Below are 18,423 nucleotides of genomic sequence, written 5' to 3' on the forward strand. Positions count from 1 at the left end.
ATGGGGCAGCCCTGGGCGGCTGAGGGCGCGGTTGGGGCGCCCGCGCGGCTGCCTCTCGTGCTCACTGCGCTGTGGGCCACGGCCGTGGGTCTGGAGCTGGCTTACGTGCTGGCGGTCGGTCCTGGGCCGCCTCCGCTGGGACCCCTGGCCCGGGCCTTGCAGCTGGCGCTGGCCGCCTTCCAGTTGCTCAACCTGCTGGGCAACGTGGGGCTCTTCCTGCACTCGGATCCCAGCATCCGCGGCGTGATGCTGGCCGGCCGCGGTCTGGGCCGGGGCTGGGCGTGAGTTGGGCGTGGAATCCGGGGGGAGAAGTGGGAGCCTTTGCCAGGGCGGAGGGGCCCCAAGACTTGAGATGTTAGAACCGGCTTACATTAGGATCCGGGTTGTTAGAGCCAGAAATTTTTTTAGAACCTGGGATGGAAGAGCTAGAACGACTGTTCTTTATTCACTCAAAACTTCTTATTGGGCACCTACTAGGTGCAAGGTACTAAGGGTACAATAGAACAGATTCCTGATCTGGAGCTCATTTAGGGGGCAGATGAGAAACTAGAGGAGTAATAAGAAAATCATATAGAATGCTAGAAGGTGATAGTAGTATGGAAATAAGAAGTAGAGCAGGGTAAAGGGGTTGCAAGTTTCAGCATTAAATAGGTGGTTAGGCTGGGCACGGTGGCTCATGCCTGTAATCCCAGCACTTTGGGAGGCCGAGGCGGGTGGATCACCTGAGGTCAGGAGTTCGAGCCCAGACTGCCCAACTTGGAGAAATCCCGTCTCTACTAAAAAAAAAAAAAAAAAAAAAAAAAAAGCCAGGCGTGGTGGCACATGCCTGTAATCCCAGCTACTCAGGAGGCTGAGGCAGGAGAATCGCTTGAACCCGGAAGGCAGAGGTTTTGGTGAGCTGAGATTGTGCCATTGCACTCCAGCCTGGGCAACAAGGGCGAAACAACATCTCATAAATAAATAAATAAATAAATAGGTGATCAGGCCAGGTGCAGTGGCTCACGCCTGTACTTTGGGAGGCCAAGGTGGGAAGATCACTTGAGGTCAGAAGTTTACAAGCCTGGCCAACATGGTAAAACCCCGTCTCTACTAAAAATACAAAAAAATTAGCTGGATACGGCCGGGCGCGGTGGCTCAAGCCTGTAATCCCAGCACTTTGGGAGGCCGAGGCGGGTGGATCACGAGGTCAAGAGATCGAGACCATCCTGGTCAACATGGTGAAACCCCGTCTCTACTAATACAAAAAATTAGCTGGGCACGGTGGCGCGTGCCTGTAATCCCAGCTACTCAGGAGGCTGAGGCAGGAGAATTGCCTGAACCCAGGAGGCGGAGATTGCGGTGAGCCGAGATCGCGCCATTGCGCTCCAGCCTGGGTATCAAGAGCGAAACTCCGTCTCGAAAAAAAAAAAAAAAAAAAAAAAATTAGCTGGATGTGGTGGTGTGTGCCTGTAATCCCAGCTACTCAGGAGACTGAGGCAAGAGAATTGCTTGAACCTGGGAAGTACATGTTGCAGTGAGCAGAGATTGAGCCACTGCACTCCAGCCTGGGCTACAGAGCGAGACTCTGTCTCAAAAAAAAAATTATTCCACGTCGTATTGATAAATCATAACATTACTTGGTATCCCTTAAGTATACACAACTGGAATTTGTCAATTAGAAAATACAAATTATACCAGGTAACAGGCTCTACACACGCATTTTATGCCAGGCACAGGCTTTTGCCTGTAGTTCCAGCTACTTGAGAAGCTGAGGCTGTAGTGATGTGTTCACAGATTGCACCTGTGAACAGCCACTACACTCCAGCCTGGACACCGTAGCAAGACCCTGTCTTTAAATTTTTTTTCTTTTTTTATTATTTTTATCATGGAATGCTTCATGAATTTGCATGTCATCCTTGCGCTAATCTTCTCTGTATCGTTCCAATTTTAGTATATGTGCTGCCGAAGTGAGCACTAAAATTTTTTTAAATTAATTTTTTTTTTGAGATGGAATCTCACTCTGTTGCCCAGGCTGGATTGCAGTGGTGCGATCTTTGCTCACCACAACCTCTGCCTTCTGGGTTCAAGTGATTCTCCTGCCTCAGCCTCCCGAGTAGCTGGGACCACAGGTACATGCTACCATGCCCAGCTAATTTTTATAATTTTAGTAGAGATGGGGTTTCACCATGTTGGCCAGGCTAGTCTCGAACTCCTGACCTTGTAATCCACCTGCCTTGGCCTCTCAAAGTGTTGGGATTACAGGTGTGAGCCACCACGCCTGGCCAAATTAATTTTTAAAGTAATAAAAATAAATAGGTGGTCAAAGGCAGACCTCATAAAGAAGGAGGCATTTGAGCAAAAACTTGGAGGGGGTGGGGGAGTTAGTCATGTGGAATCTGAGGGAAAGGTGTTCCAGGCAGAGGGAACAGATGAAGCAAAGGCTCTGAGGCAGCTGTGTATGTAGCGTGTTCCTGGAACAGCAAGAAGGCCAGTGTGGCTGGAGTGGAGTAAGAGGGGAAGAGATGTCACAGATGGAAGGATGCTCTAGGACATGGAAGGCTTTGAAATAAATTGGAGAACCACGGAGGGTTTTAAGCAGAGGAGGGTCAGTTTGGTTGCTGGGGTAAGACTGTATGAGGTGGGGCAAAGGTGGAATCGGAGAGCAGTTGAGAGGCTATTGCAGTAATCCAGGGAGTTCCTAGTGATCTGGACAAAGGAGTGTCCATGGTGGAAGGGAGAGATTTACTGGTGGATGTTAGTGGCTTGAGAGAGGTCTCAGGACGGGGGATGTCAGGGCTGGAAGAGACCTCAGACCTGGGGTGCTAGAACTAGAAGGGCCTAGGACATCTTGTTTGGCCTGCATTTACCTGTAAAGAAATTGAGGCTTATGGCCGGGTACTGTGGCTCACGCCTGTAATGCTAGCACTTTGGGAGGCTGAGGTGGGCAGATCACGAGGTCAGGAGATTGAGACTATCCTAGCTAACATGGTGACATCCCGTCTCTACTAAAAATACAAAAAATTAGCCGGGCACGGTGGCGGGCACCTGTAGTCCCAGCTACTTGGGAGGCTGAGGCAGGAGAATCACTTGAACCAGGGAGGTGGAGGTTGCAGTGAGCCAAGATGACGCCACTGCACTCCAGCCTGGGCAATAGTGAGACTCCATCTCAACACAAAACAAAATAAAACAACAACAAAAAAAGAAATTGAGGTTAAGCGGGGTAAATGACTGTTCCTGCTTCCCCAGGATGGGCTCTGGGGCTGCCCCATGCATGATATGGGGCACTCGAGCTGCTAGGGGAACTGACCCTGTGGTTTCTTCCTGCAGTTACTGCTACCAGTGCCAAAGCCAGGTGCCGCCACGCAGCGGACACTGCTCTGCCTGCCGCGTCTGCATCCTACGTCGGGACCACCACTGCCGCCTGCTGGGCCGCTGCGTGGGCTTCGGCAACTACCGGCCCTTCCTGTGCCTGCTGCTTCATGCCGCCGGTGTCCTGCTCCACGTCTCTGTGCTGCTGGGCCCTGCACTGTTGGCTCTGCTGCGAGCCCACACGCCCCTCCACATGGCTGCCCTCCTCCTGCTTCCCTGGCTCATGCTGCTCACAGGTGGGGTGCCTGGGAGGCCTCTGCACAGAGGCGGGGGCCTGGTATTGGGCTGGGGTGTACACCCATTCTGGTGGGAGATGGTCTTTCTGGCCTGGGGGGACACAGCCCCTGTGTCAGTTATGGTGAATAAGGGCAGCTTGGTATTCCCCCGGGGGTGCAGAACAGAAACTGGTGCGTTGAGACAAGGCAGCGTTCTGGCCAGAGAATCGGAAGGATTCCAGGAGTTGTTGAGAGAGGAGAAAGACCTGTGGGAGTTCCCGCGTGGCAGGACGTGGGAGCGAATTCTAGGGGTATTTCTAAGTGAGAGAAGCAGCAGGAACAAAGGCTTGGAGGGTAGGCGGGAATTGTGAGAATTAAGGCCAGATTGGTAGGGGAGGCCTGGCTGGCGGGGTCCCGAGCACTGGTGTGAGATGTCTCTTACTTGACTGGACAGTGGGGAGCCAGTGAAGTGACAGGCAGGAGAAGGCCCAGTTATGGAGGGCAGACTTGGATCAGGAAGCTCCCTGAGATCCCGTGTTCTGGATGACACGTTTCTCTTTCCCCGACACCTCCGCAGGTAGAAGCCCCGCTGGTCCTTTTTACTCTTTGTTCTCTACGCCCAGAATGCTTTGGCCTTTCTTGCCCCAGTTCCTTCCTCCTGACCTTTCCATGGTTCCCTCTGTCACTTTGATCTGTGGTGAGGAACCTCCCCAGCCACTCCGAGTAGTCTCTGTGCCTCCTCATCCTATCCAAGCCCAGCTCTGTGCATGGAGCCCACCCTCTAGCCCAGGGGAGGCCTCCCCCTGGGGTTATCAGAGTCTTCATCTGCCCTCACTGGCTTCCCGACAGGCCCTCCTCTGCCCTCCTCATGGACCCCTCCATGAGTTCCAGCCCTCCAGCCGCACCCCTGTACCTCCTTGTGGTCAACACACACTCCCCTCAGTCACGGAAGACTCCGGCTTCAGTCTCAGACTTTTGCTCAGCCCTGGGCCCTATAAAAATCAAGGTGTCTGGAAGTTTGCATGACCAGCACCCTCAATGCCTTGATGGCTTAGCTCTTGGCCTCCTCCTTCATTTTCCTTCCTTCTCCTACTCCCATCTCCACACCCCAGTCCTGGTCAGAATCCAAAACTGAGTCACCCCCCAGACCACCCATCTGCCTCCCTCTTTCTGCTCCCCACCTCCTCTTCTCTCCATCTCTTACTCCTCTACGCCCTGGCACCTGCTCCATAAGCCTGCAGGCTCGTGGCCCTCATTGCCCGTCTGTGCCTTTCCACCTTTGCCACCGACATCGGCTCAGAGCTCATCCTTCCCACCATTCTCCTGCCAGCGTCGCAAACTTCCTCCCTCATCTTCTTCCGTGGTGCCTTCCTGGCTTCTCTGTGTCTGCCTCTGGCTGCTGAGAGCCAGAGGCACTGGTAGTCTGTGGCAGGTTGATGCCATGCCATGTTCCCGGCTGCTGACCTCAGCAGGCCCTCCGCCATGCCTGGTCTTCCTGTTTGTTCGTAAGCTTGCTCCCGCCAGTGACAGCAGCTCAGACCTTCCCTGCTCTCCCACCCTCCAAGCTCTGACACCGAGAAAGCGAGAAATCAGCTGGCACATCCCAAATTGCACTGTCCTCAAATCGCGGAGACCAGCTGTCTCCAGCTTCTTGTGTTTGGTGCCTACCTCCCTGCTTGGAGTCCTCAGGCTGTGGCGTCTACCTCTCCTGCAGGCTGAGCCCCCTCTGCTGGTTCCTCCAGCTTTGACACCTTGGACAAACCCTCCCTTGTCCTGCTCTAAGCTTCCCGAGGGACTTGCCCAGGCTCATGGGTGCGCATTCCCTGCCCGCTCCAGCCTGACTTCTGCCACCGCCACTCACCCAGGGATCTGTCTCCACGTACTTTAGGACCCACTCGAGTTCGTGCTTTATGAGACATTTTAGACTCATGACAGTGCTGGCCCCCAGGCCCTGTGAAGTGTTCTCTGCCTGGCATCACCAGTGGCTGGGACCTTGGTGCACCTGCCTTTCTTTCTGGTTGCCCTTTGTCATCTTTTATCTGATCCCCAATAACTGATTTCCCCACGCTCCTGTCTAGGCGCCGTTCCCCTCTCACCCTGCGCTTTGGCAGGTCTGGGTGCGCTCGCAGTCTCGGGGCCTTGCACCCCTACCTGACGGTCTCGGGGCCTTGCACGCCTCTTGCAGGGCCACTTGTCCAAGCTGCGCTTCTCCCTGTGCTTGCAGACCTGCAGACTGGCCACCCGCTTGTCTCACAGGTGCCTCTGGTCTGCCTCAGGACCTTCAAAGAGAATGGTTTTTTTTAGATGGAGTTTCGCTCATTACCCAGGCTGGAGTGCAATGGTGCGATCTCGGCTCACTGCCACCTCTGCCTCCTGGCTTCAAGTGATTCTTCTGCCTTGGCATCCCAAGTAGCTGGGATTACAGGTGCCCATCACCATGCCTGACTAATTTTGTATTTTTAGTAGAGGTGGGGTTTCACCATGTCAGCCAGGCTGGTCTTGAACTCCTGACCTGAGGTGATCTGCCTGCCTCAGCCTCCCAAATTGCTGGGATTACAGGTGTGAGCCACCACACCTGGCGCAAACAGAATGTTTTATCCTCATTTTATAAACATAAATGAAGTCTAGTTCACTTACTGAAGAAAAAAGGGAAAAAAATAGGTGAAGTCCACTGCTGCTACCCTCTTAATAAGTTTGCATGGCATCCCCCAACCCCCACCCCTTGCCATGGGCTCTTTTTATTGAGGTGAAATTCATCATTTTAACTATTTTAAAGTATACAATTCAGTGGCTTTTAGTACATTCATGATGTAGTGCAATCACCACTAACTCCAGAATGTTTTCACCCTAAAAAGAAACCCCGTACCCATTAAGGGTCCCTCCATGTCCCACCCTAATCCCCTCAGCCCCTGGCAACCACTCATCATTCTGTCTCTGTGGATTTGCCTATTCAAGATGCTTCACATAAGTGGGATGATAAACATGTGACCTTTGGTGCCTGGCTTCTCTAACTTAGCGTAACATTTCATGGCCTCCCGTACTCCACTAGTTCTGCTGGTACTTGTTCCTCACTGTGGGCCAGGATGGCACAGGATGCTGGCTTTTCTGTGGTGACACACATTAAGTAACAGAGAATGGGCTCTCTCTTTTTTTTTTTTTGAGATAGAGTCTCGCTTTGTCACCCAGGCAGGAGTGTAGTGGGGCGATCTTGGCTCACCGCAACCTCTGCCTCTCAGTTTCAAGCAATTCTCCTGCCTCAGCCCCTCAGCCTCCTGAGTAACTGGGATTACAGATGCATGCCACCATGCCCAGCTAATCTTTGTATTTTTAGTACAGACGGGGTTTCACCATTTTGTCTGGACTGGTCTTGAACTCCTGACCTTGTGATCCGCCTGCCTTGGCCTCCCAAAGTGTTGGGATTACAGGCGTGAGCCACCTCACCTGGCTTTTTTTTTTTTTTTTTTGAGATGGAGTCTCGCTCTGTCGTCACCCAGGCTGGAGTGCAATGGCGCAATCTCGGCTCACCAAAACCTCCGCCTCTCAGGTTCAAGCAATTCTCCTGCCTCAGCCCCTTAGCCTCCCAAGTAGCTGGGATTACAGGGATGTGCCACCACATCAGGCTAATTTTTGTATTTTTTTTTTGAGAGGAAGTTTCGCTCTTGTTGCCTAGGCTGGAGTGCAGTGGCATGATCTCAGCTCACCACAACCTCCGCCTCCTGGGTTCTAGTGATTCTCCTGTCTCAGCCTCCCGAGTAGCTGGGATTACAGGCATGTGCCACCACGCCTGGATAATTTTGAATTTTTAGTAGAGACAGGGGTTTCTCCATGTTGGTCAGGCTGGTCTCAAACTCCTGACCTCAGGTGATCCGCCCGCCTCAGCTTCCCAAAGTGCTGGGATTACAGGCATGAACCACTGTGCCCGGCAGTTTTTTTTTTTTTTTTTTTTTTGAGACAGAGTCTTGCTCTTTCACCGCACTGGAGTGCAGTGGCACGATCTCGGCTTACTGCAACCTGCTTCTCCCGGATTCAGCGATTCCCCTGCTTCAGCCCCCCGAGTAGCTGGGACTACAGGCACGCGCCACCACACCTGACTAATTTTTTGTATTTTAGTAGAGACAGGGTTTCACCATGGCCAGGATGGTCTCGATATCCTGACCTCATGATCCACCTGCCTTGGCCTCACAAAGTGCTGGGATTACAGGTGTGAGCCACTGCGCTCGGCCGAATTTTTGTATTTTTTAGTAGAGACGGAGTTTCACCATGTTGTCCAGGCCGGTCTCAAACTGACCTCAGGTTATCCACCTGTTGTGGGCCTCCCAAAGTGCTGGAATTACAGGCGGGAGCCATTGCGCCCCACTGAGAATGGCCTCTTTGATGTCTGTGAGCTCCCTGAGGGCAGAGACGCTCTCTAGTGCCTGGCACCGCCTCTGGGGCTAAGGAGGTGCTCACCAAGTAGGTGATGCAGGAATGAAGCCGTATCCCAAGCAGGGGGCTGTGCCTGCCTAGTTTACCAGTGTGTTCTTGTCACCCAGCACCGGCTGGACAGTGAGTATCGACAGACACAGGGTTTGCTGAGCAGAGGAATGAGCCCTCCTTTGTGGTGGAGGGGAGCAGGTGAAAGAAGAGCTGGGTTCTACGGCCACTCCCTGACCTCTGCTCTCTCCTTGCAGGCAGAGTTTCTCTGGCACAGTTCGCCTTGGCCTTCGTGATGGACACGTGCGTGGCGGGTGCGCTGCTGTGCGGGGCTGGGCTGCTCTTCCATGGAATGCTGCTGCTGCGGGGCCAGACCACGTGGGAGTGGGCTCGAGGCCAGCACTCCTATGACCTGGGTCCCTGCCACAACCTGCAGGCAGCCCTGGGGCCCCGCTGGGTCCTCGTCTGGCTCTGGCCCTTCCTGGCCTCCCCATTGCCTGGGGATGGGATCACCTTCCAGACCACAGCAGATGTGAGACATGCAGCCTCCTGACTCCAGGAGGAGCCAGAACTGTACAGGGAGGAGGGGTAGGAGGGGGACCCAGGGGGACCCACCCCCAGACTTAGGAAGGAAGTAGGGTTGGACCTTAACATCTGCACTGAACAACTCCATCCCTTCCTTGGCCTTGCCCCTGCCCAGCCTGCACTCCTATGGGTCCAGGGCTTGGGCTGTGACTTGGGCAGAGAAGTGCAGAGGAGGGTCTGGCAGGGGCTGCTTAGGCTGCCTAGCTGCCCCTTTGCCAGGTTAATAAAGCACTGACTTGCTTCTCGGCCTCCCTCCATCTTTGCATGGTTTCTGGCCCCTCACTTTGTTGCTGGGGCTACTGTTTCTGGGTCCCTCTGTCAGGCCTGGAAACCCCAGAATGCCTGAGGGTCTCAGGGGCTGGGGCTCTACCTCCCCTGGCCTGGGTGAGTTGGGGGTGGGGTACCAGCAGGCCAAGGCAGTGTCCTAGTGATCCAGGCTATGAGAATCCAAACCTTCTTTCCCAGGTTCGGCATTTTATAGTTAGAAGCATTTCTGCAACAGCAGTTTCATGGAACCTCTCTTAGCTAACCTGGACCATGAGGCAGCAGTTACGCGCTGAGAATCAATGTGGTAAGACCATGGTGTGGCAGATGGAGGAGGATTCGAACCCAGGTCTCTGTGCTTTTGCCTTTACCCTTCCACAGCCGGAGGAAATGAGTAGGAAAGCAATCAAGGTAAAGAAATGCGCTGGGGCTGTTTGGGCTCCTGTGGAGGGCGGTGCTGAGAGGGCTCGGCCTGCACCTCTCTGGATGCCTCAGGAGCTGCTTGTTACACGTTTTTGTCTAAATAGAATGAATAGAGATCGCCAGTTCCACACAGCAGGCTTAAACACATGAGTTCATCTCAGTTGTCTCTTAGGATCTCTCTAAGTTGATAGCAAAGGAAACCAAATATATACCAAGGGAAAGAAAACAGGAGGGAAGACAGTAGAACAAAGAGCCTGACATTTTCTTTTTTCTCACTCTCTTGTCCAGGCTGGAGAGCAGTGGCGTGATCTTGGCTCACTGCAACCTCCACTTCCCAGGTGCAAACGATTCTCGTGCCTCAGCCTCCTGGGTAGCTGGGGTTACAGGCACCCACCACCACACCGAGCTAATTTTTTTTTTTGTATTTTTAGTAGAGATGGGCTTTTGCCATGTTGGCCAGGCTGAACTTGAATTCCTGGCCTCAATTGATCCACCGCCTCTGCCTTTGTCTCCCAAAGTGCGAGGATTATAGGCCTGAGCTACCATTCCTGGCTGACATTTTCTTTTAAGATGGAGTCTTGCTCTGTTGCTAGGCTGGAGTGCAGTGGTGTGATCTCAGCTCACTGAAACCAGGTTCAAGCAATTCCCCCATCTCAGCCTCCTGAGTAGCTGGGACTACAGGTGCACGCCACCACACCTGGCTAATGTTTTTTATTTTAGCAGAGATGGGGTTTCACCATGTTGGCCAGGATGGTCTCGAACTCCTGACCTCATGATCTGCCTGCCTTGGCTTCCCAAAGTGTTGGGATTACAGGCATGAGCCAACACGCCCAGCTGCCTGGCTGACATTTTCAAAGATGGAAAGTGGATGGAGAATTAAGAGTTGAAATTGTGTGTTCCCAAAAGGAGGGGCCAAGAGGCAAGTGGAATTACCTGTGAGAGCCCCAGAGCAGCTCAGGAACTCCACCAGAACCATGAAGGGTGAGGTGAGGCTTCAGCCAACAGTGGGGACTGGTGGGAAGTCAGTGTAATAAGTGAGTGCTGCTCCCCCACGTCCCCCCACACCCTACCCACGCCATGCAGCCAGCAGCTACCCCTCTGGGTGGGGTGGTGTGACATGAGGATTATTTGAAGGATAAATGGAACCAGAGAAGCTCCAGGTCTTAATCCTGGGAAGGGGAGGGTGAGGTGTTGGACCGAAAAATGGGGTTAAGTGAAAGTCCACAGATACTGCTGGGGGGTTCCTCCCATGAAATAACAGGCTGGGCCCCCAAGAACCTTCAAGAAACCCACCCTTCTGCTAGGCTCTGCCCATGCCCACAAAGATTTTAGCTGCTTGGCTGGTTGTTTTTCTAAAAGGCATGCTCTGTTACTATTTTTTAATGACAGTAGGAACTTGGTGTGCTTGGCACTTGGGGCTGTACATACGCGTTAGCAGACTCACCTTGGTCCTGTTTCATCCCTTGCCCTCCACAATATCTTATTTTATTTATATATATTTTTTGAGACCGAGTTTTGCTCTTGTTACCCAGGCTGGAGTGCAATGACGTGATCTTGGCTCACCGCAACCTCCGCCTCCTGGGTTCAGGCAATTCTCTGCCTCAGCCTCCTGAGTAGCTGGTATTACAGGCACGCGTCACTGTGCCCAGCTAATTTTTTGTATTTTTAGTAGAGACGGGGTTTTACCATGTTGATCAGGATGGTCTCAATCTCTTGACCTCGTGATCCACCGGCATCGGCCTCCCAAAGTGCTGGGATTATAGGCGTGAGCCACCGCGCCCGGCCTCACAATATCTTATTTACATATATATATTTTTTAATTCTAGCAGCTGTATTTTATTTTTTATTATACTTTAAGTTCTGGGGTACATGTGCAGAACGTGCAGGTTTGTTACATAGGTATACACATGCCATGATGGTTTTCTGCATCCATCACCCTGTCATCTACATTAGGTATTTCTCCTAATGCTGTCCCTCCTCTATCCACCCCCCACCACTACCCCTCCCCTAGCCCCCCACCCCCACTTTTTTTTTAAGACTGAGCCTTGCTCCTTTGCCCAGGCTTGAATGCAATGGCCTGATTGCAGCTCACTGCCACCTCTGCCTCCCAGGTTCAAGTAATTCTCCTGCCTTAGCCTCCTGAGTAGCTGGGATTACAGACACCTGCCATCATGTCCTGCTAATTTTTGTATTTTTGTAGAGATGGGGTTTCACCCTGTTGGCCAGGCAGGTCTTGACCTCCTGACCTCAGGTGATCTGCCCACCTTGGCCTCCCAAAGTGCTGGGATTACAGACATGAGCCACTGCACCTGGCTTTTTTTTTTTTTTTAATTAGTGAGGTGCTAAAAAACACATTTATATATAAAATTAATAAGAGAAACAACATCCCCCGTTGCATTTGAGAAAGTTACCAGTTCCTTCGAAGTTCCCTGTGGGGGAGACACTGTCCATTTCAGTCATTCCCTTGCTTTGCTTTATAGTTTTTTTGTGTTTGTATTGGCTTTGCATGTTTTCAGATTTATGAATGAAATCATGCCGAGTTTATTGTTTTACAGTTTGCTTTTCCACTCGAGTATGTTCCTGGGATGTATCCAGATTACTGTGTGGCTGGATGGCATTCCTTTCCCCTGCTGCATAGTGAGCTGTTGAAAATACCACAATTAATTTTTCTATTTGGTTTCACTGGCCATTTTTTCTGCCATGTACCCTTTGAAAATCATCTCCTAAACAGTCTAGTCTTGGCCCTTGCTCTTCCATGTAACCTTGAGAATCAGCTTGTCAAATTCCCCCAAAAAACCCCTTCAGATAGAGAATGGAACCCAGTTGAATCTGTAGATCAATCTGGATGAAATCACCATTTATTTCCCCACTCAGTGTTTTCAGTAAAGTTGTATACCTTTTCCCATAAAGATCATGCCTTTTTAAATTGGACTGATTCTTAAGTATTTTATGCTATTATAAATGCACTATGAAAACAGACTGTGAGCCTGGGCAACTTAGCCAGACCTTATCTCTACAGAAAATACAAAATTAGTGGGGTAGGGCACTGTGGCTCACACCTGTAATCCCACAATTTGGGAGGCTGAGGCAGGAGGATCCCTTGAGACAAGCCTGGACAACATAGTGAGACCCTGTGTCTTAAAAAAAAAAAAAAGCCTTGTGTGGTGGTGCGTCTGTAGTGTGGGGGATGGTGGTAGGCTGAGGTGGGAGGATGGCTTGAGCTCAGCAGGTCAAGGCTGCAGTGAGCTGTGATCATGTGGCTGCACTCCAGCCTGAGTGACAGAGCTAGACTCTGTCTCAAAAAAAACAAAAACAAAATCTGTGTCCAGGCCAGGCATGGTGGCTCACATCTGTAATCCCAGCACTTTGAGAGGCTGAGGCAGGTGGATCACCTGAGGTCAGGAGTTCAAGACCAGCCTGGCCAACATGGCAAAACCCCATCTCTACTAAAAATACAAAAATTAGCCAGGCACGGTGATGCATGCCTGTAATCCCAGCTACTTGGGAGGCTGAGGCAGGAGAATCGCTTGAGCCCAGGTGGCAGAGGTTAAAGTGAGCCTAGATCATGCCACTACACTCCAGCCTGGGTGACAGAGGGAGACTGTCTCAAAACAAAAACCAAAAGAAACAAAACTTGTGTCCAACAAACCAAAACCTTTTTTATTGAGATGGGGTCTCACTCTGTCACCCAGGCTGAAGTGCACTGTCGTGATCATGGCTCTCTGCAGTCCGCCTCCTGGGCTCCATCAATCCTTCCACCTCAGCCTCCTGAGTAGCTGAGACTAGAAGCATGCGCCACCACGCCCGGCTAATTTTTGTATTTTTTTTGTAGAGATGAGGTTTCACAAAATAAAAAAGAGATGAGGTTTCACCATGTTGCCCAGGCTGATCTTGAACTCCTGGGCTCAAGCGACCCTCTCACCTTGGCCTCACAAAGTGCTGGGGTTACAGGTATGAGCCGCTGAGCCCAGCCACCTTTTTAAATTTTTGTACCTCTTTTCTTGCCCCTCTGTATGGGTGAGACTCCTATATAATGTGGATTGCAGGTAGCAGACACTCTTGTTTCTCACTTTAGAATAAGTTCAATATTTCACCATTAAATGTTTGTTATAGTTTTTTTAATTATTGGGCAGCCCTAATGTCAAATATTTTTATTATTATTTTTTTGAGATGGAGTTTCACTCTTGTTGCCCAGGATGGAGTGCAGTGGCATGATCTCGGCTCAGTGCAGCCTCTGCCTCCCAGGTTCAAGTGATTTTCTCCTGCCTCAGCCTCTCAAGTAGCTGGGATTACAGGTGCCCGCCACCATGCCCAGCTCATTTTTGTAATTTTGGGGCTTAATTGGAGTTCCAGAGAGAACAGAGAAAACGAAGTGGGGGAATCAGCCACAAAACAGCAGCCGTACAATTTCCTGGAGCTGAAGGATGCACATCTCCACCCACAGCGCAGCAAATGATAGGAACATATGGTGGCTGGCTGTGGCGGCTCACGCCTGTGATCGCAGTACTCTGGGAGGTGAGGCAGGCATTTCACTTAAGCCCAGGAGTTTAAGACCAGCCTGGCCAACATGGTCAAACACTGTCTCTACTAAAGATACAAAAATTAGCAGGGCATGGTGGCAGGTGCCTGTAATCCCAGCTACTCAGGAGGCTGAGGCAGGAGAATCGCTTGAAACTAGGAAGTGGAGGTTGCAGTGAGCCAAGATCTCGCCACTGCAGTCCAGCAGAGTGGGACTCCATCTCAAAAAAAAAAAAAAAAAAAAAGAGAGCGATCAGGACTGAGAATGTAAGAATGGCATCATGGAATTTCTCAACTGCATTATCTGAAGTTAGAAGACAAGGGAGTACTACCCGCAGGAAAAATATTTTCAACTTTGAATCTTATGACCCAGCCAAACTGTCACATATGTATGAATTAAATAAAGAAATGTTCAGACAAGCAGTGTGTTAAAATTCTTAAAAACTCCAATGACCTTTTTTTTGGAGGGGTAGAGACAGGATCTCACCATGTTGCCCAGGCTGGTCTCCAGCTCATGGGTTCAAGCGATCCTCCTGCTTTGGCCTCTCAAAGGGCTGGGATTACAAGTGTGAATGACCCTACCCGGCTTCTAATGACTTTTTTTTTTTCTTTTGAGAGTTTCACTCTTTTTGCCCAGGATGGAGTACAGGGGCATGATCTCAGCTCACTGCCACTTCCGCCTCCCAGGTTCAAGCAATTCTCCTGTCTTAGCCTCCCGAGTAGCTGGGACTACAGCTGCATGCCACCACGCCTGGCTAGTTTTTGTATTTTTACTAGAGACAAGGTTTCACCATGTTGGCCAGGCTGGTCTTGAACTCCTGACCTCAGGTGATCCGTCTGTCCTGGCCTCCAAAAGTGCTGGGATTACTGGCATGAGCCATGGCACCCAGCCTTCTGGCCACAAGTTTTTAAAGATATTTGAGGATGGCCGGGCGCGGTGGCTCAAGCCTGTAATCCCAGCACTTTGGGAGGCTAAGGCGGGTGGATCACGAGGTCAAGAGATCGAGACCATCCTGGTCAACATGGTGAAACCCCGTCTCTACTAAAAATACAAAAAATTAGCTGGGCATGGTGGCGCGTGCCTGTAATCCCAGCTACTCGGGAGGCTGAGGCAGGAGAATTGCCTGAACCCAGGAGGTGGAGGTTGCGGTGAGCCAAGATCACGCCATTGCATTCCAGCCTGGGTAACGAGCGAAACTCCGTCTCAAAAAAAAAAAAGATATTTGAGGATGTGTTTCACCAAATGAGGGTGAACTGAGAAATAGGAAGCCGTGGGGCCCAGGAATCAGGATCTAGCCCAGGAGAGAGGCAAAAGGAATTTACCTGGAGAACAAATAGTCCTTAGTGAAACAGGGGATGAAGGAAAAGTGTCCAGAAAAAGAGGAGCTGTCAGATGGTGGGGGAAGAATTTGCAATTGGTCTATCAGAAAACAAAGTAAATGAGAAACTCAGGGCAACTCATTCACTCCATAAAAAAAAAGTACAACAAAGTGAATTTAATTATATTCCAATTCTTGACTCTGCAGTTAATAACTTTCACATAATAATAGAAATAGTATTCTAAACTGAGTATTTTTTTAACCTAAAAACCAGGGATGGGGGAGGGGTACAAGAGCTAAAGCCTCATGTACAACAGGGAGTCAACAGGTAATGTCTAAGATTGATAAATCAAGCAGGAGTCATATAAGCACATTTTGAGAACAGCTGAAAGACCTGGAAGTGACTGCTGGGTGGGGGAGCAGTACTAGAGAATGGGAGAGACTTTTCTTCTTGCAAACTGTGTAATTCCACATTAGTAAGTGGGTACACGTTTTTAAATATGTACGTTTTAGAAAGACCAACTCTCCTTGTCCTAATGTCTGCAGCTTCTCTCTAGTGCGTGCACCGGGCACCCTGCACTGTGTCTTGCTTCATGTGGCTTTGTGAACACACTGTCCACATGGTACGGTTCATGTGTTCTTAGTGGTAGGTACACAGCATTACATTATATAAATTGACGTCAGTGTTGGGCATAGGTCTCACATTTCATCCTCAGAAATAGCTATGATGAGAACCCAGATCAGACTTTTTTGTTCCCAGTTCTCGAAGTTCATAGCCTGATTGGGGTGAAAGGGATCATCTGGTCATCTGGCCCATCCTGTGACCCTGCCATGTGATAGCGCAGCCGCCATTTGCACACCTCCAGCAGTAAGGGGCTCATCACTTTCTAGGGCAGGCCCTTCCGTCTCTGCCAAGTTCTTCAGGTTAAGTTGAAATCTGACAGCGTCACTCCCTCTGCCCCAGGTCTTTCCACTTCTGGGTTATAACTCCTGCTTGTTCCAGCTGTGGCTCAGCAGGCTTGATCTAGAAACCCTCTGCCATCCTGACCCAATTGGTCTGTGTCTGCAAGTGGCCACGCAGTGCAGAGTCCCTCGCTTCTTTTAGCCTGACCTCAGATGCATCCCCTGGGAGGCACAGGGGTGGGTGGTGGGCTGCATCACCTCAGTCCCCTTGTCCTGGGCACAGCGGCTGCTGCCGGCAGTGGCAGTCAGCCTGGGGCCCTTAGCCTCAAGGGCAAAAGCTCTGCAGTTACTCCTGTTAAGTGTCAGCTTTCTGGAGTCAACTCCTCCTTCTCCAGAGGGGCTGCCAAACTCACAGTGTATTAGAGGTGAGAGTTTTCGGAACAATCTGGTCAAACTGCCTTATTTTACATGTGGGAGACTGAAGCCCAGAGGGATCTGGTGACTTCCTAAAAGCCTGAGCTGTGTATCACACTGCAGGGTGCACCTTGGCAGGCAGGGGAAGATGCAGGTTTTTAGGGAGCAGGGCTCAGGGAGGCCTGTGAGGTGGGCCAGGTAGACTAGCCAGGAGCTTAGGCCGGGTCTGTGGGTCTCAGCACAGGCCTTTGTTCAGTCTTCAGCTTTATGAAACACCTCTGGGCCCAGCCTTTCCTGCTCATTCTCACGATATGGCCACTGTCCTGGGAACTTCCCACTTACATGACTGATTCGGGCTCCAGGACGTAGAAGGGCATCTATATGGGCAGTTCTGGACTTCTGCCTCCTGTGGCACTTCCCCAAAGGCCCAGAAACACCTCTCCTGGTGCCCCTGGCCCTGGCTCTGCTCTGTCTCGCTCCGCCTGCCTCTCCTGGGGTTTCTTTCTGGGCATAAGCATCCCCGTCAGAAGCAGCTGCTGTGTGATCTCTAGGAGCTCTAGTGGGGCTGAAGCCACCAGCTCCCTGTGGGGCACCGTCTACCCTCCTGCACCCCCTTCTCCCTGGACAACCTTTGTGCACCATCATAGGCCTAAGAACGGCTGAGTCTAAGGTTTCAGAGAAGTTTCCTGGAGAGAGGAGGGCTATTCTCTGGGCTTGCTCAGCTGTCAGGAGAGAAGGGAGCATGTGTTTTGTCTGCAAGCTGAGCGGGCTGCAACCTAGCCTCTGGATCTCCAGGGAGCAACAGGAGGCACAATCTCATCCAAGAAGAGCTGCTGATTTCCCTGGCCAGGCCTAGCCCAGTTTTGGCCTTGGCCTGCAGCGGGAGACGAGTGACGCGCATGAGGGATATGGCAGTGGAGAATGGCTGGGCCTGTCCTGCTCATCTCACTTTGACCACTTCAGAGCTCTGTTCCGAGCCCAGGGTGGTTTCTGAAAAGGCTGGGGAGGGGGAAGGCGTAGCAGGAGCTCAGAGGACCAATGCCTGGTTGGTCCTGAAGGAGGAGTCGAGCCGCTTAGGGTACTCACTAACTGCTACTATAGGCCCAGTGGTGGGGGTGGTAAGAAAGGAGGTGCTTAGGAGAGGGGAGACAAGCTGTCACCCTAGCGCACTGCTGCATGAGGAGTGGGCCTGGGACCACTGAACCTGCCTGGTTTTCCCTGGCTGATTCCTCAGGGGCTTTCACAGCAGCCCAGGGCTCAGGTGGCCACCAGCCCCTCGCTCCCGGGCATGTTGACGTGGGCGCTCAGCAGGGGTGCGCTTTGGCCTTCTCGAAGGACCAGCACCTATGGAGGAGTGACCATGGCAGCGGGGGGGCATGCACCCCTGATCCCTTGCCTGGTCTGCGCCGGCCACAGGGCTCCACTGTGCGGATACTCCCACCCCCACCCAGCAGCCCCTCAAGGGCTTTGTTGGAGCTCACCCTCACTGTCCTCCCCAGGGTCCCACTCGCCCTCCACATAGTACAGGTGCGGGACCTACCTTGATGATGTCTGAGATGCCCTTGTTACTGAGACTTTCCACAAAGGTCTCCAGGGGGTAGCTGAGCCCTGGCACCAGCAAGGGTACCTATGTTTGGGGACAAAGAAGGAAACCAGCCCATGTGCCAGTGTTTGGCATATTCCCAAGTGCATTCAGGCCCACAGTCTCCACTGAGCCTCAGCACCCCTGCAGGGTGGGCAGGACGATTGCTGGGTAGAGGAGGATGCAGGTATGGTGGGGAAGTGAATGTCCCAGGGCCACACAGTGAGTGAAGAAACCTAGATGTCTAGACTTCCACCAAGTCTGGGGCTGTTTACTGCATATTCCAGTCTCTCTGTTTTGGGGTCTCCCAAGTTGGGGTCGGACCTGGGGCCTGGGGGAAACCAGGCCCTTCACTCTGTGGGCGATGCTCTTTGGGGCACAGAGGCTCCTGTTCGTGTTGCAGGAGTGGCTGGGAAGCAGGGTGGGCTCTGGGATCCCC

General features: G+C 51.7%; 2 protein-coding genes and 2 pseudogenes across 8 annotated transcripts in view; 1 reads left to right on the forward strand and 3 right to left on the reverse strand.

Moving 5' to 3' along the window:
• ZDHHC24 (zinc finger DHHC-type containing 24) overlaps positions 1-18,423 on the forward strand; it is a 21,037-nt gene continuing 2,614 nt past the window's right edge. For 3 of the 6 annotated variants that reach the window (XR_010338273.1, XR_010338274.1, XR_010338275.1), the window contains exons 1-3: positions 1-281; positions 3,307-3,584; positions 8,234-9,236. Coding sequence is in view for 1 of the 6 variants with exons in the window: in XM_021671355.2 (XP_021527030.1) it covers positions 1-281; positions 3,307-3,584; positions 8,234-8,529 (855 nt within the window). In the remaining 5 variants the exon portion in view is untranslated. Of the gene's footprint in view, positions 282-2,139; positions 3,585-7,638; positions 14,187-18,423 lie in introns of those variants that run through there. The other 3 variants (XM_021671355.2, XR_010338276.1, XR_010338277.1) reach the window with 3 other exon arrangements.
• LOC135270278 (U6 spliceosomal RNA) lies at positions 1,859-1,954 on the reverse strand (annotated as a pseudogene).
• LOC105706469 (uncharacterized) lies at positions 15,248-17,580 on the reverse strand (annotated as a pseudogene).
• Positions 15,248-18,423, reverse strand: part of BBS1 (Bardet-Biedl syndrome 1) — a 21,440-nt gene continuing 18,264 nt past the window's right edge. For both annotated transcript variants that reach the window (XM_012436925.2, XM_012436924.2), the window contains 2 exons: positions 17,943-18,029; positions 15,248-17,746 (listed from right to left, as the gene is read on the reverse strand). In XM_012436925.2, coding sequence (XP_012292348.2) covers positions 17,660-17,746; positions 17,943-18,029 — 174 coding nt within the window. In that variant the 3' untranslated portion in view covers positions 15,248-17,659. The remainder of the gene's footprint in view (positions 17,747-17,942; positions 18,030-18,423) is intronic.

Source organism: Aotus nancymaae, unplaced genomic scaffold, assembly GCF_030222135.1.
Source record: "Aotus nancymaae isolate 86718 unplaced genomic scaffold, 86718_ANA_hifiasm-v0.15.2.pri h1tg000059l, whole genome shotgun sequence".
NCBI classification, from domain to species: domain Eukaryota; kingdom Metazoa; phylum Chordata; class Mammalia; order Primates; family Aotidae; genus Aotus; species Aotus nancymaae.